The following is a 17,071-nucleotide window of genomic DNA, read 5'->3' as shown; positions in this document are numbered from 1 at the left end:
GTTTTTCAACATTTTTATTTTTAAAACCGCTGTATCTTCCCAAGGATTGGACATAGGACAATGGTCAATACGGAGACTTTTATGTAAAATTGTCTGGAGAATCGATTCCCACTACCGTTTTTTTTTTAAATTTTGACGTTTAGACCACTTTTCAAAAAAACAGTTTTAGTAAATGATTTTTGTATTTTTTTAGGAGAGACATACCATCCTGCATTTTTGGTCAGTCTTTTAGTAACATTTAAGGCTATTTCCTCGAAAATTTTGAGCGAAAAAAAATCGTGACATCACCTTCAAATTTAAGTTTTAGACTTAAAAATCAAAAAATCTCATAGATGTGGCGTGTATTTTTGTTTCAGTGTATTGTTTTCAGAAAGCCCGTCTAATTTCCTTCAAGTTTGTCTTTGACCACTTTTTGATACGACGCAACGGCTTCGAGATACAGTAATTTTTAAATTACAGAATACAAAAATATTTAAATACCTTACGCCCTTCTCAAATGTTATTCTCGAGTACTATTTGCTCCATATGCACAAAAATGGTTCGAAGAATAACTGAAAATGTTATTAGTCTGTTATTACAATAACAATCCAATAACAAAAAAATAATAACGACGAATAACAATTCTTGTTATAAATAACATAAAATGTTATTGGCCTAGTATTTTCTAATATCAAAAAATGTTATTCCCAAGTTATTTCCGTCTGCTCGGGTCTGTTATAAATAACATAAAATGTTATTGGCCTAGTATTTTCAAATATCAAAAAATGTTATTCCAAAGTTATTTCCGTCTGCTCGGGTAGTGAATTCCCTGCCAATAAATAAAAATGTAAATTTCTTGTACAAATGCTACACTGAAAAAAAAATTAAAGTACCAAATTCCTAAATTCTAGGAATTTTGGCTCCTTTCCTTATTAAATAATCCAAAAAACCCAATTACTAAATAAGGAAAAGAGGCAAAATTCCTAGAATAAAGGAATTTGGTACTATTTTTTTATTTCAGTGTATGGAACTATCTTAAGCAACCATGCGCACCCACGTTTATGTAGGGTAAGTAAAATAATAAGAGGGTGCATGGTTGATTACCATGATTCCATAGCATTTGTAACCAAATTTACAATTTTATTAATTGGCAGGGAATTCAGTAAAATTCTATTTTGTCCGTTTAAGCGTGTTCAGAAAGCTCAAATCTACCATACCTTGACGAAATTGAAGCGTCATCAACTTCAACATCAACTTCAAAAACGTCGAGTTATGGGATACAGTAATTTAAATTCAGAAGACATTTTTTTCAGTTATTTCATTTTCAACAATATATCTGCAATATTTTGATAAAAATATAAGCTATTTCGAATAACAAGCAAAGCCTTTTCAAACATTAAACATGCCCATTCATTTAATTGTCCCTAGTCATGCAACATTCGACATATCCAACGCTCCAAGTCACTACACCTGAATAACTATCACCTTTACCAAAGAACAAAAAAAAACCTAAATAAAGTCACGTTTGTATACCGTTTACGTAACAAAAAGTTTTCGGTGATTGCCCTTCAAAACTCGTCTTCAAAGGACAACAAACTCATTAAGTTTTTAGAAGTTCGGACAAATTTACGGAACGCGCATTTTTTAATTATTTTATGGCACAATCCCCAACAAGGCTAGACGTAATCATCATTAGGGTGGTATCGTTGCTGGTGGGGGGCAAAACTATATAACGTCCAAAGCGGCATCAGATAATTCCACGGAAAATTATCCTCGCGTGTTTGTGCGCGCTTTTTCTCAGGTATGTATGTGGTGGATGAGTCAGGTCCTTTTCGGAGTGGGGCAATGGGCAAATGTTTGAAAAGGGTTTAGTTTGCTGGGTTGAAAAATCAAAGAAAGATTTTTTTCGGAGGACATCTTGAATGTTTGGTCTACTGTTTATTTTGTACCGTGAGCAGTTCAGGTTCTCTTTAAATAATTGAGAGATTAACCTCAAAACGGCTTCTCTACCCTCGAAGTAACAAACGGTGAGAAATTTCAAGGTTGAGGTTTAGGATCATCGTCGTGCGTGACTTTGATACAAGTGTAGCCAACATGTAACCGTTACTACATAACTTAAGTTGGTGAAGCTATGAAATACTCTAAAAATATCAAAATACAGATTTTTTATGAAATTTTTATTTAGGGCTCAATTTAAATAATATGCATACAAATTGATCTAAATTTAGAATTCCCCCCTTCTTCCACAGGGCGATGCTGTCAGTGGTCATCACGGTGGTGTTCTTCGTGTGCTATTGCTGCCACCGGAACATCAAAAAGCAGTCCGGATCGGCCTACCGGCAGCAGTGGCTCGAGCAGGAAGCCAACATGGAAATCTACAGCGTCGAACAGGTGTGTACTTTCCGCGAAAACAAAAAGTATGACTGTCCAATGTGTCGTTTGCTGTAAACCGTTGTAAAACCCTCAATAATTCAAACCTTTTTGACTGATGACGCAAACAGCTTTTCGCGGAGCACAGCTGCTGAACTTTACTGGATTTCACACTGGTCTTTGTCACCTGTTTGATTGTGAAAAGCCGCTGTACAATTATTATTCGGAGCTTTCTTTTCGAGCACAGAGAAGAGCAAAAGTTGGCTCGAGGTTAATTTTTCATGAACATGAAACCGAATGAAAGAGTTCGCATGTACCTTCACGTACGTACGTAATTTTTACGGCCGCAATTTTCCTTGACATAGAAAAAAAAAGTTCCCCTCAAGGAGGGAAATTTCCATTCTTTTCCATCGCTGCGTACACAAAGAGCGCACCTTCGTGGGGGGGTAGGCGCATTTTTGCGGTGAGTAGGGTGTTTTTATTAGCCGAGGAAAGTCAAAAGTTTGAAAATTTATTTGATGAATTTGAAAGATGAAAAAATAAAAAAATAAATGTTTTTTAATAAGAAAAAAAAAGTTTTGAATGTATTAAAATTAAACATTTCTGATCAACAATTTTGCATCATTGTTTCCATTCCATTGTAATCTATAAACAAAACACAGATAAGTGTGATCCAGCTACGAAAACAATACAAAATTGACACTTAAATGTACATATCTTGGGACAGAGTTGCCCGATTTTCAACCTCGTTTGGGAGGCCTACACAGCAAAAAATCCGATGGTAAAATCGCATGCAAAAGCATACACATCACCTTTGTGAGCAAAAGCATGTAATATTGTATATGAAAACGTGTACACAAAAAGCATGTACAAAAGAAAAAAAGGATTTTGCATACCCCAAAAATAATAACAATCTGGAGAGAGTCATATCCAGATTACTAAGTCCGCGCCCCAACCATCTCGGCTATCATCGACATTGAACCAGCCGCTTTCACAGCGGCGAGATAGCCGAGTTGGTTGGAGCGTGGACTTAGTAATCTGGATATGACTCTCTCCAGATTGTTGTTATTTTTGAGGTATGGGTCATTCCATCTGAAGCGGAACAGCATTTGAAAATTACCATCTCCGATTATGCTCAAATTTGGCAGAGCTGTTGAGACTATCAAAACAAGCAAAAATCCCGAATTTCATCCAAATTGGACCACCCCCTCCATTTTTGTACCCTCCCAAAAACTCGACTTTTTGGCGAAACCTCTATCTTCAAACGACGATAACTCAGGAACGACACATCTTAGAGGGTCGGTTTTAGACGCAATTTTGAAGGAAATCGAACGTAGAATCCATTTCCGTGATCAAAATTTAGATTTAAATATTTTTTCTACCTGTATTGCGCAATTGAAAACTTTAAATGGCCGTATCTCAAAACAACCCTATTTATTTTTTAAATTTGTTTTTTCTTACATTTTTCAGTTTTATCCTTTCCAGAAATCCTTTTCCTACTCCTTGTGATCGTCCTTCACTAGAGTACACAAAACTTTAAAATTCGATATCTTTGGAACGAAACATACTCATTTCTGTCGATAAGTGATTCTTAAGTAAAATTGGCCGGGGAACACGATGGTGAGGTCAAATTTAAAAAATAAATAGGGCTGTTTTGAGTTACGGCCATTTAAAGTTTTCAATTGCGCAATACAGGTAGAAAAAATATTTTAATCTAAATTTTGATCACGGAAATGGATTCTACGTCCGATTTTCTTCAAAATTGCGTCTAAGACCGACCCTCTAAGATGTGTGGTTCCTGAGTTATCGTCGTTTGAAGATAGAGGTTTCGCTCAAAAATAGAGGGGGTGGTCCAATTTGGATGATATTCGGGATTTTTGCATGTTTTGATAGTCTCAACCGCTCTGCCAAATTTGAGCAGAATCGGAGATGGTAATTTTCAAATTTGCATTTTTTCTTGCACACTTCAGGTGGAATGACCCGTATGCAAAATCCTTTTTTTCTTTTTACATGCTTTTTGTGTACACGTTTTCTCATACAATATTACATGCTTTTGCTCACAAAGGTGATGTGCGTGCTTTTGCATGCGATTTTACACAGAATGTTTTTAATGTGTATTCAACCAATGCTTCGAATTTTTCATTCGGATATAGTTACAAATAAGTGAGATCTGCCATCAAGAAAGTGCATAACTACCTAAGTGGTCATAACTAGATACAGTGTTGCCAGATCATCAAACCTTTGGACTTGTTTGGAATGTATTTTGAATAATTATCTGTGTATTGGTGTATTGATCCGGACATAATTTTCATGGAAATAAGTGAGATCCGAAATCAGAAAAGTAATAACTAGCTACAGTATTGCCAGATATCTATCAAACGATGCATAAAAGGATCCTACTTGATACGATTTCTGGCCACTAATCGAATCTCGTTTTGAGCGTAATCACATTTTTACACATAACTTTTGAACTACTTATCAAAACTTGATGAATTTTAACAGCGACGTATGGGACCGTGAAACCGAGTCAAATGCGACCTTTTTGGATAAAATCGGTTGAACCAGTGCTGAGCAAACTGAGTTACACACCCACACAGGCACATAGACAAACATTTGTTCAGTTTTCGATTCTGAGTCGATAGGTATACCATAAAGGTGGGTCTACGAGGTTTATGGTCTTACCTCAGTGAGAACATCTAAATAGAGTTAATAGAGCAGTTCTCTCAGATTTCGGTCATTCGTTTTTTTTTGTATTTTTTAATCCGACTGAAACTTTTTTGGTGCCTTCGGTATGCCCAAAGAAGCCATCTTGTATCATTGGTTTGTCCATATAATTTCCCATACAAATTTGGCAGCTGTCCATACAAAAATGATGTATTCTCTGTATTTTGCTTTTTTAAACTTTGTTGATACGACCCTTAGTTGCTGAGATATTGTCATGCAAGTGTTTAAAAACAGGAAAATTGAGTTTTCTAAGTCTCACCCAAACAACCCACCATTTTCTAACGTCGATATCTCAGCAACTAATGGTCCGATTTACAAAGTTAAAATATGAAACATACGTGAAATTTCAAGATCTTTTCGAAAACAATATTTAAAAAATATCAAATCAAGACTAACATTTCAAAAGGGCCAAACATTCAATAAATGATAAAAAAATACAAAAAAAAATCGAATGACCGAAATCTGAGAGAATTGCCCAAAAGCTTTATCTAACTATTTCTGTGTCGCCAAAACCGGAAATAAAATAATTCCAAAATTAAAGGTGGACAAAATCAGGTGGTGCATTATTTGTGTATAAAACCCAGATTGAAAAATTCTGTTTTCAAACTTTCCGTCCCTTCAACGCATAACCTTTCACCTCAATGAACGCACCAAATTCATTCAGACTTTTCCCCCGCCGCCGCGGTCCCCTAAGTATACCCCTCACGTGACCTCCTGCATGCTTCCATCAGCTTCAGCTTGGTTAGCCTACTTACAAATAATAATGTCCCAGCACCTAACGGTGAAGGTTCCCCATACAAAACCCATCAACTCCATCGCGTTTAGTGTGGTCCCATCCCGTTGGAGGTTGTTTCTTTTTTTTTGCGTCGCGAAATCATAGATAAAAAGATTTGAAAATTAGTTTTTCTCAGGTAGAAGTAATTTTAAATTATTATTTTTTGGGTTTTAAAAATCTTTTTCTATATTTTTTTATTCAAATTTAAAAAAAAATTAAATTTATTTTAAAATTATTTTAAAATAAATTTAATGTAGGTCAAACGTTCCTTCGGGAAGTCGCGAGTTTTCGGCTTTCTTACAAGTGTCCTTACAAAGTGTGTACAAAGTACACGTACGCGACTGCCGGTGGGTTAAATTTTATTAAATTTATGAAACTGTAAAATTAGGTCCACGGCTCCATGGTCCAAGGTCGGAAAATTAATAGCAACCAGAAATGTGTGCAGAACTTTTAGTGTAGGAGGGCACAATGGCAACACCACCCCAGGGGGAGAATGGCACTGCCAGCCAAAATAAAACACCACCCTCTCCTAACCGTGTCGCTCTGTGGGGTAATGCATAAAATATTCAAAACTCTACCGCTGACGTGTCACGATGGGAGCCACTTTTTTCCACGAGGAAGGACTTTTTACGGCCGTCACAATGTGACGACAAGACCAGACAGATGGTGATGATGACTGTAAGTGAGAAAAAAAACAAGAGTAAAAAAAATACACATAAGGTTTTGCTGTAGTTCATGAGGACAAAAAGTTTTCACTGTGTAAAAATGTGTGTTTATTAATTTCGCACACATAAAAACAAACAGTGTCACGAAAGTCCTCGTGCCACATCACCTGAGCATTAATTAACCGTGTGTTTGTGGCGAACTGAAGCTTTTACTATGGGAGCGAATTGTTGCACGCGCTAGACGGGTGGTGCTACTTTCTTACGATGCAAATTTATGTGTCTTTTAGACATCCACATGCAAATAATGGATGTTTTGAATCAGCTGACAGTTCATCAACCCAAAAAACCTAATCGAACTGCACAGAGCTAAAAATCGATACTCTTCCGTTCATTACCCTGCAATGTCTATACACATTTTTCTGAACTCCATCAGGCCCTCCCCCTAAATAAAAGCTCATGTAAATGACCCGCCCATTTGAACCCGCTCAACTGTCCGTTGACACTATTTAATTCTCCCCAGAAGCATCACTTTTACTCGACCGTACAGTCCAGGTCATAGATCCTCTCCGGACCGGACACAAGCTGCGGATAATTAATATGAATAGCCCTGTTTACGACGATGACGACGACGCCGACGATGGCTAGCGTCAAGAGAAGGATTTAAATTAATTTATGCCCTTTTTTCGAGTTCACCAGCAGCAGCAGCAGCTAATTTGTAACAAATTCACTGCTTTGGCAACAAATGAGAATCTGTATGCGTCAGGAAAAATTTGCGCAATTGTTGGAGTAATTTCTCAGAATCTTGAAGAAGTTTGATTCAGCGAAATATTTGCAGTTTTTCGATATTTAAAAATAGTGACCGTGAGTAACCGTTTCTTAAAAAATATATTTTTTTAAGTTCAGAAAATTTGCTTAAAAAATGTCTAAGAGACATTGAAGATTGGACAGCAACAAGACTGGCTTAAAAACAGAAACAGGAAAATTGAAGTTTCCTAACTCTCACCCAAACAACCCACCATTTTCTAATGTCGATATCTTAGCAACTAATGGTTCGATTTTTAATGCTAAAATATGAAACATTCGTGAAATTTTCCAATCTCTTCAAAAACAATATTATCATTTTTTTAATCAAGACTAACATTTCAAAAGGGCTAAACATTCAATATTACGCCCTTTTGAAATGTTAGTCTTGATTTAAAAAAAAATATTGTTTTCGGAAACTTTTACGAATGTTTCATATTTTTACATTGAAAATCGGAGCATTAGTTGCTGAGATATCGACATTAGAAATTGGTGGGTTGTTTGGGTGAGACTTAGAAAACATCAATTTTCCTGTTTTAAAACCATTGCATGGCAACTAACGGTCATATCAACAAAGTTCAAAAAATCAAAATATAGAGAATTTTCTCAGCTTTTCAAAAATATTTTTTTTTCAAAGGTCAGCAAATATGCGCACTATTTACAAAAAAGTTACCTAAAAATGGCTTTAACTTGAAAACGGTGCACTTTATGAAAATTTCACTAATGTACTTTTGGATTGCAAATTTAATTTAACATCTAAAAATAAAATTGAAAAATGTTTGCGACCAATATTTCGATTTTATAAAAAAAAAACAGTATTGATTCAAAAATTCATAACTCGGTCAAAGATTTTTTGCCCATACTGGAAATTTCTGAAATGTTGGCATTTGATGTCCGCTAAAACATATCAGAAAATGAAAAAAAAAATTAAAATAGTGTTTTTTTGCAAATCAATTTTTAGTGACAAAAAGTGAAATTAAAAATCATATTTTTTTAACCGTGTATCATTTTTATCAGTGTAGTCTTTATCCATACCTACAACTTTGCCGAAGACACCAAATCGATCAAAAAAATTCTTCAAAAGATACAGATTTTTGAATTTTCTTGCATCATTTTTGTATGGACAGCTAAAAACCAGCTCCGTGGCTTAATGGTTACGGCTTCTGTCTCACAAGCAAAAGGTTCAGGGATCAAATCCCGGTCGGTACCTTTGAAATTTGGAATCAAGAATTTGAACATTGAATATGAACCAAAACGAAAATGATTCTGGTGGGATTCGAACTCACACCTTTGGATTGGTCGTCCCAGACCACTAAGCAGTCGGCCATCAGCATGTTTACACTCTAGCAGTGAATTGATCCGTAGTGTTGAAACATGTTATCTTCTCATATTAAATACGTGCTGGTCCCAGATTTGCCTGACGGGATTGGAAGTCTAAATATAGATCGAGTTTCCTTCAAATGCTTGCTTCTATGTTTAGGCGGGGCCGAATAATGCCCAGCGACCTCGGAATTGGACCGCAAGGAGCTCTGTCATTCTGAAACGGGTCGTTGGAAGCAGCGTGAGGGCTATCACCACCTAATGCCCGGGACTGAGATAAGCTGTATCAGCATTCGACATATACAAAGTCTGATACAAATTATACTTTCCCATAATTTCGCTACCGGTTAGCGGGTATTGGATTGGACCACACACACACACTTCATTTTTGTATGGACAACTGCCAAATTTGTAAGGAAAATTATCTGGACAAACAAATGATGCAAAATGGATATTTTGGACAAACCGAAGGCACCAAAAAATTTCAGACGGATTAAAAAATACAAAAATGAAAATAAAAAAAAACCATTTCCTAGAGAATTGCTCAAAGGCAAACTAAATACCAAAAAAAAATCCATGTCGGCTTCTTTTGAAATAGGGAATGCATGGATAAAGTTTCATCCAGATAAGAGCAATTCTCTACGAAATCGGTCTTTTTTCTTCAATTTTAATTTTTGTATTTTTTAATCCGACTGAAACTTTTTTGGTGACTTCGGTATGCCCAAAGAAGCCATTTTGCATCATTAGTTTCTCCATATAATTTTCCATACAAATTTGGCAGCTGTCCATACAAAAATGATGTATGAAAATTCAAAAATCTGTATCTTTTGAAGGAATTTTTTGATCGATTTGGTGTCTTCGGCAAAGTTGTAGGTATGGATACGGACTACACTGGAAAAAATAATACACGGTAAAAAAATTTGGTGATTTTTTATTAAACTTTCATCACTAAAACTTGATTTACAAAAAAACACTATTTTTAATTTTTTTTATTTTTGATATGTTTTAGAGGACATAAAATGCCAACTTTTCAGAAATTTCCAGGTTGTGCAAAAATCATTGACCGAGTTATGAATTTTTAATCAATACTGATTTTTCAAAAATCGAAATTTTGGTCGTAAAATTTTTCAACTTCATTTTTCGATGTAAAATCAAATTTGCAATCAAAAAGTACTTTAGTGAAATTTTGATAAAGTGCACCGTTTTCAAGTTATAGCCATATTTAAGTGACTTTTTGAAAATAGTCGCAGTTTTCATTTTCAAAATTAGTGCACATGTTTGCCCAGTTTTGAAAAAAATATTTTTGAAAAGCTGAGAAAATTCTCTATATTTTGCTTATTCGGACTTTGTTGATACGACCTTTAGTTGCTGAGATATTGCAATGCAAAGGTTTAAAAACAGGAAAATTGATGTTTTCTAAGTTTCACCCAAACAACCCACCTTTTTCTATCGTCAATATCTTAGCAACTAATGGTCCGATTTTCAATGTTAATATATGAAACAATTGTGAAATTTTCCGATCTTTTCGAAAAAAATATTTTCAAAATTTTCAAATCAAGACTAACATTTTAAAAGGGCGTAATATTGAATGTTTGGCCTTTTTGAAATGTTAGTCTTGATTTGAAAATTCCGAAAATATTTTTTTCGAAAAGATCGGAAAATTTCACAATTGTTTCATATATTAACATTGAAAATCGGACCATTAGTTGCTAAGATATTGACGATAGAAAAGAAAACATCAATTTTCCTGTTTTTAAACCTTTGCATTGCAATATCTCAGCAACTAAAGGTCGTATCAACAAAGTCCGAATTAGCAAAATATAGAGAATTTTCTCAGCTTTTCAAAAATATTTTTTTCAAAACTGTGCAAACATGTGCACTAATTTTAAAAAATGAAAAACTGCGACTATTTTCAAAAAAGTCACTTAAATATGGCTATAACTTGAAAACGGTGCACTTTATCAAAATTTCACTAAAGTACTTTTTGATTGCAAATTTGATTTTACATCGATAAATGAAGTTGAAAAATTTTTACGACCAAAATTTCGATTTTTTGAAAAAATCAGTATTGATTAAAAAATTCATAACTCGGTCAATGATTTTTGCACAACCTGAAATTTCTGAAAATTGGCATTTTATGTCTTCTAAAACATATCAAAAATAAAAAAATTAAAAATAGTGTTTTTGAAAATCAAGTTTTAGTGACAAAAGTTAAATAAAAAATCACCAAATTTTTTTACCGTGTATTATTTTTCCAGTGTAGTCCGTATCCATACCTACAACTTTGCCGAAGACACCAAATCGATCAAAAAATTCCTTCAAAAGATACAGATTTTTGAATTTTCATACATCATTTTTGTATGGACAGCTGCCAAATTTGTATGGAAAATTATATGGACAAACTAATGATGCAAAATGGCTTCTTTGGGCATACCGAAGTCACCAAAAAAGTTTCAGTCGGATTAAAAAATACAAAAAAAATCGAATGACCGAAATCCTAGAGAACTGCTCATAACAAAAAAAATGCAAAAAAAAATAAAGCGAGATGCTAGAGAATTATTCTTTAGGTGGATAGTTCTCTACAATATGTTTTTTTTTGTCGCGATTTTTTTATTTTCTTTTATGATTTGGATGAAACTATGTCAAAAGAAGCAATTTTGCATCACTCGTTTTTCCATACAAGTCTCCATACAATTTTATGGGCTGCTCATACAAAATTTGTATGTAAATTCTGTATCGTGAGGAGATTTTGTTTTGTTTTTGTTTTATTATAGAGACTTTACACCATTGTGCATTCATCTCTTCAAGATGAATAGTGGAAGAGGAAAGGTTACAGAGTTTTAAATCACTTGTCTGGCTATATTTCAATAATTGTTACCATGCCTTTTTTCTAAATATTTCTGTCTATGTTTCAAATATTTAGCGGAAAATATTGATCTTAAATTATCAAATTCTTCAATTTTATCTTCGTCCTCTTCCTCCAGGGATTTAACAGTTATCTCATAACACTTATTCCTGTAATATTTTGCTTTTACGACGTCTTCATCTTCTTCATCTGTTGTTTCTTCTTCAGCCATCTCTCTTCGCTTTGTTGTTAATTCGTCATCCGCGTCCAAATATGCTTGTAAGCGCTTCCGGGTTTTGCGAGAGTGCTTAGAAAGCACGGTCTCGAATCCATCGTTGTCTTCTTCGTCAATTTGACTTGTTTGCTTTGGATGTTGGTCTGATTTACTGTTGTTGCTTTTACTGCTGCTGCTGCTACTTGGCTCAGGTTCAATCGGTGGTGTACTGCTTTTTTTGGTTCACCTTTTTAGTTGAATCCGCACATTTTTTTGTTCTTTGCTTTGAGTTTGCAAAGCGATTTTTTGCCTATAATCGTCACTGTTGCAGCAGCATTGTTTACAGTGATTGATTTCGGCGTTGGCTGTTTCAGCAACATCCGGAGGGTCCGAACTCCATTTGGGATTCCTGGGAAGAAGTTAATCCAGCGGTCGTTGGTGATGGTCAAAATTTCGCCGTATTTACTCATCACTTTTACTACGTCGTCATTGTTTATGCCTAGAGGTAGGTCAAGCACACGAACTTCCGTAGCGTTGTTGTCTAGGTAAATCGGGATTTTGCAACCCTGATATACCAGAGGTTTGTCGATGATGGACGAGGCCACTGCTGAGTCGGCGAACTGCAACACGGCTATTCTTCTTCTATTGCATAATTGCAATGCTCGCAAGTTTTCTTGGTTTACATGAAGGTCTGCGAGGAATTTTTTAACAAGCTTCGGGCCTGGTTGGGTTTGGAGTAGACAAAAATCCAGAACCACACTGTTTTTGTCTACGGTGCACAATTTAAAAAAAGCGGCGACGCGTACACAAACTGCGGACTGGCGTTGTGCGAATTGTAAGGTCGGCGGTTACTTTGCAACTGTATCGTGAGGAGAGATTTTCTGATCGATTTGGTGTCTTTGACAAAGTTGTTTGTTACGATTAGGACTTTTTAGGAAAAAAAATTGACACACGAAAAAAAACGGAATTTTTAATTAAGTTTTTATCATTAAAAAAAAAATTTCCAACATTTATTTTCGAAATTTTTCGAATTGTTTTAGGGGACTAATAATGACAAATAAAAAAATCCGTGTTTTTTTATTTTTTTAATGTCGTGTTTTTTGTAAAATATCGAAAACATGGACAAAAAAGTAATAAAAAATTTTTAGAAGAAAAATCTAATTTGCTTTTGAAAAGCACATTGTCGTATTTTTATTTTAGTAAATTGTACCTTTTTCAAGTTATACCTACTTTTATTTATGAATGCTAGATTAATTTTTCGAAAGGTCCTATAAGCATAGGAAAACCATGACTTATAGGTTGTTTTGAAAATATACTCTAGAATTTTTTATTACTTTCCGTTCTTTTCTTTTTGAATTTTAACAATACTTCTTGGAAGAAAAGAAACTCTGAGAAAAATATCCTTGAAACGCTGACAAATTTCTGCTATTCTTTCTCTGAGACTTCGAAAATCAGAAAATCTGGCAATTAATTTCTGAGATATAGCCTCACAAATAATTCGAATCGATGAGATCAACTAAACCTTTGCCTGTATCATTGCAATAATCCCGAATCTCGTTATTTTATTGGCATCTCATGGTGTATAACATTATATTGAATTATTTTATTTTCTCAGATTCGTGAAAAAACCACTGATATTTGTTAATATATTTTTTTATTGAAATGAATTCCTCAAACTGTGCGAAAAATGCACAAGGGATGTTGGTTTGACATGTTTGACATAATATTACACTCTATTTCCCTAGCTTAGTACTAGTAGCTTACATGACGTTGACTTACGAATGGCAGATTTTAACGAAAAAATGTCCAAGGTGCATTTTCCAATATAGTTTGACATTTTTCAGATTTTCCTGCATGTCACAAGGCTTGTCGGCATGCTTCATGCACACTTGAAATTTTAGCATTAAAGTGCAGCGATTTTACAACCTTTTCGTGAGGATTTAAAATGAACAAACATCAGTTGAATTGATAGTCTTTTCGTATCAAATCGAGTTATTTCCGACAAATACCTCTGATAATCTTAAATTCAATACTGAATTCAACAAAATTGTTACAATAACAAATGTCAAGTTCTACCTAAAAGTATGTTTGAGAATATGCTAAATGCAAATATTGTTGATATCAAAAGTTTCTAAATTAAATTTTCATATTTCATTACAGTGCTCAGTCCCGGGACTCTCGGACAACTACCTGGACATCAGCACCGGCAACGAGTACCAACCGCTGCCGGCCGTGATGGCCGTGAACCACTGCCACTCGGCGGCCTATCATCACCACCAGCAGCATCCCGCCTCGGGTGGCCCTCCACCCAGTTATGACACCGTGCTGGCCCAGGACAAAATGCATGCCGAGGTGGCCGCCCAGTGGAAGGAACTGGGCCTGAGCTATCCGACAAAGGGCGGGCTGTTGGGCCAAAAGCCGGAACTGCTGGAACCGACGGAATTCACCGACATTCGCGAGGCCATCGACTGTCACAACTGTTGCCAGGTCGGCGGCGCCGGCGGAACCAGTCTGCAGGTGTACTGCCGTAACTGTGGCCAGTTTGTGGACGCGGCCATGGTGACGAGCCACGATGCCAACAACAACGAGAATCGCTGCTCGCCGTCGGAGGTTGTTCGCAACCTTGCGGATTGCACTGACCCGAGTCATGATGACAACGGCAATCTGGTTAACCCTGAAACCATTGTGGAACCGACTGAAGACGCCAACAACAACCACGAGAACTTGAACGACGGAGCCGGACATGATGATGAAAACAACAACAACAGTGGAATCCCCTCTGGAGCCATCGAAAATCTTTCAAATCCTACAAATCGCAGTGAGGAAGCAGTGACTCCCGGTGGGAGTTTGGAGTCGGGAAGTTCTGGGGATAGTACGATCCGCAATCTCAACGAAAACGGAATCGTACGGTTGGACATGAGTCGAATCATCGACCAGACAGGGTTGCCCACTTATGAGGCTGCCCTCAAGCTGGAGTCCAGTGGATACGTTTGAGATTAGGTCAAAGTAGAGGGAGAATCGCGGAAAATATAATTGTGATGATGGCCTTTTAGTAGAAACTCGTAAATAAACGTAAGCTACAGTTATTGGAAATACGTATCGATAGGAGGATTGTAATTTCGTTGTGTAGATAGTAGACTAGAGGAATATCGCCGGAAGAACATTGGCCTTTTTACGTTGTGCGTAGAATAGTTAATTCAAGCAAAAGTTTGAGTACAGGAATCAATCTCGATTACAGATTAATTAATATCTATAAGAATATACTTTTAAACAACACCATCCACTGTTACAATTTAGAAAAGGAAATCATATTAAGATTCTACGCTTTGTAAATGCCTGCTCTATGACCTAAAGAAACAATTTTGCATTGTTGGTTCGTCCATACAAGTTTCCATGCTTATTTGACAGCTGCTATCTTTATATTTCACTCCAAAACAAAAAAATCAAGCAAGGCAATTTTAATTTTCATATAAGTTTTTAAGGAAAAAAAAGACAAAACATGAAACATGGATGCGTAAGGGCAAAAAAATGACACCTATTTAATAGAAAACAATACAAATTAATAAGAACGAAAGTTTTCAAACCTGCACACTTAGATGTTTTGCCGAATTCGGTAAATGTTACCGAATTTTCAACTGCTGAATAGTTCAGTAAACTGAAAATTACAGAATTCGGTAAAAACATACCGAAATTCGGTAATGAAGCTCATTATTGTTAATCGTGCAACCAATATTCGGGAAAATTTTGTTCATTTTGACAGATGTAGACCGATCTAAACTTTACCGATTTTTCTACTACCGAATTCGGTAAAAAAAATCGAAGTGTGTAATTCTACTTCTAAGGAAAATTTTTAAAGTTTGTCAAATTTTGACAATATTACTATCTGAAAGATCAGAAAAATTAAACTAAGTGTTTTAAATGTAACTGTAATCCTGAATTTCAATATTGCTGTATTTCGAAGCCATTGCATCGTATCAAAAAGTGGTCAAAGACAAACTTGTAAGAAATTGGACGGGCTTTCCGAAAAATAAAATAAAAAACACGCTAATTTTTTGATTTTTTTATTTTTAAGTTAAAAAGTCAAGTTTAAGGTGAGCCTACAATTTTTATTCGTTCAAAATTTTTGTGCGAATAACCTAAAATATTACAAACGATTAACGAAAAGTATAGGATAGAGCAACTCTCCTAAAATAATACAAAAATCATTTACTAACACTTTTTTTAAGTCCTCTAAACCTCAAAATTTTCAAAAGCTGAATACGGAAATCGATTCTCCAGACCACTGTCTTAAGCTCAATCCTTGTGTAGTTACAGCGGTTTAAAAAAATAAAAGTGTTTAAAAAACTAGGTTTTTATGGTTTTTGGCAATTCCTATGTAACAGACTTGATTTTACATTCTCAAAAATATTTTTACCGAAAAGCTCGTCCAATTTCCCATAAGTTTGTCTTTGACCACTTTTCAGAACAACTCGTTTTTTGATGATTCAAGCAAATTTACTATAAAGGATACTACCATCCACTGAACTATACCGAAAAAATGTTCTGTTTTCAGTTATGAGCAATGCAGCTTATATGTATCTGAAAGCCCATATTTAAAATTGAAATGTGGTAAAAGACAAACTTGTGGGAAATTGGACGAGCTTTCCGGAAAAAAATATTTTTGAGACTGAAAAATCATGTCTGTCATATAGGAATTGCCAAAAACCATGAAAACCCTAGTTTTTCAACATTTATCTTAAAACTGCTGTTTTAAAACTTCACAGGTATTTTTTTGAAAGTACTTAAATTTTTATAATTTGCAATATGGGTATCAAACGATTCGAAATTTTGCATGCTTTTGCACTGTTTTAGAGTTTTTGAATAAAAAACTAAAATTATCACAAAATACGGTATTTTCTCGAAAAAAACTCATTTTTTTTTTGAATTCGCAATATGGGTATCAAACGACTTAAAATTTTGCATTTATTTTAACTGATTTAGTGTTTTTTGAATGAAATACTAAAATTTTCTCAAAATATCGTATTTTCTCCAAAATACTCAGTTTTTATAATTTGCAACATAGGTATCGAAATCTTACCTGCTTTTTCATTCAAAAAACTCTAAAACAGTTAAAATACATACAAAATTTCGAATCGTTCGATAACCATATTGTGAATTCGAAAAATTAGAGTATTTTCGCGAAAATACGGTGTTTTGTAAAAATTTAAGTATTTCATTCAAAAAACTCAAAAACAGTTAAAATTCATGCAAAATATTGCGAATTCTAAAAATTTGAGTATTTTCAAGTAAATACGGTATTTTGGGAAAATTTATGTTTTTCAATCAAAAAACTCTAAAACAATTAAAATACATGCAAAATTTCGAATCGTTTGATACCT

General features: G+C 34.9%; 2 protein-coding genes across 12 annotated transcripts in view; one reads left to right on the top strand and one right to left on the bottom strand.

Annotated features, from left to right (window-relative positions):
- The window catches only part of LOC119768712, a 42,423-nt gene extending 27,301 nt beyond the window's left edge, over nt 1-15,122 (top strand). For all 10 annotated transcript variants that reach the window (XM_038259391.1, XM_038259393.1, XM_038259394.1 and 7 more), the window contains 2 exons: nt 2,229-2,370; nt 13,854-15,122. In XM_038259391.1, the coding sequence (XP_038115319.1) occupies nt 2,229-2,370; nt 13,854-14,687 (976 nt within the window). In that variant the 3' untranslated portion in view covers nt 14,688-15,122. The remainder of the gene's footprint in view (nt 1-2,228; nt 2,371-13,853) is intronic.
- LOC6041118 (probable beta-hexosaminidase fdl) overlaps nt 1-17,071 on the bottom strand; it is a 96,042-nt gene that overhangs the window by 55,013 nt on the left and 23,958 nt on the right. The window lies entirely within an intron of this gene.

Source organism: Culex quinquefasciatus, chromosome 3, assembly GCF_015732765.1.
Source record: "Culex quinquefasciatus strain JHB chromosome 3, VPISU_Cqui_1.0_pri_paternal, whole genome shotgun sequence".
Lineage (NCBI taxonomy): Eukaryota > Metazoa > Arthropoda > Insecta > Diptera > Culicidae > Culex > Culex quinquefasciatus.
The sequence above is the reverse complement of the archived record's forward strand: the minus strand, read 5'-3'. Positions and strand labels throughout refer to the sequence as shown.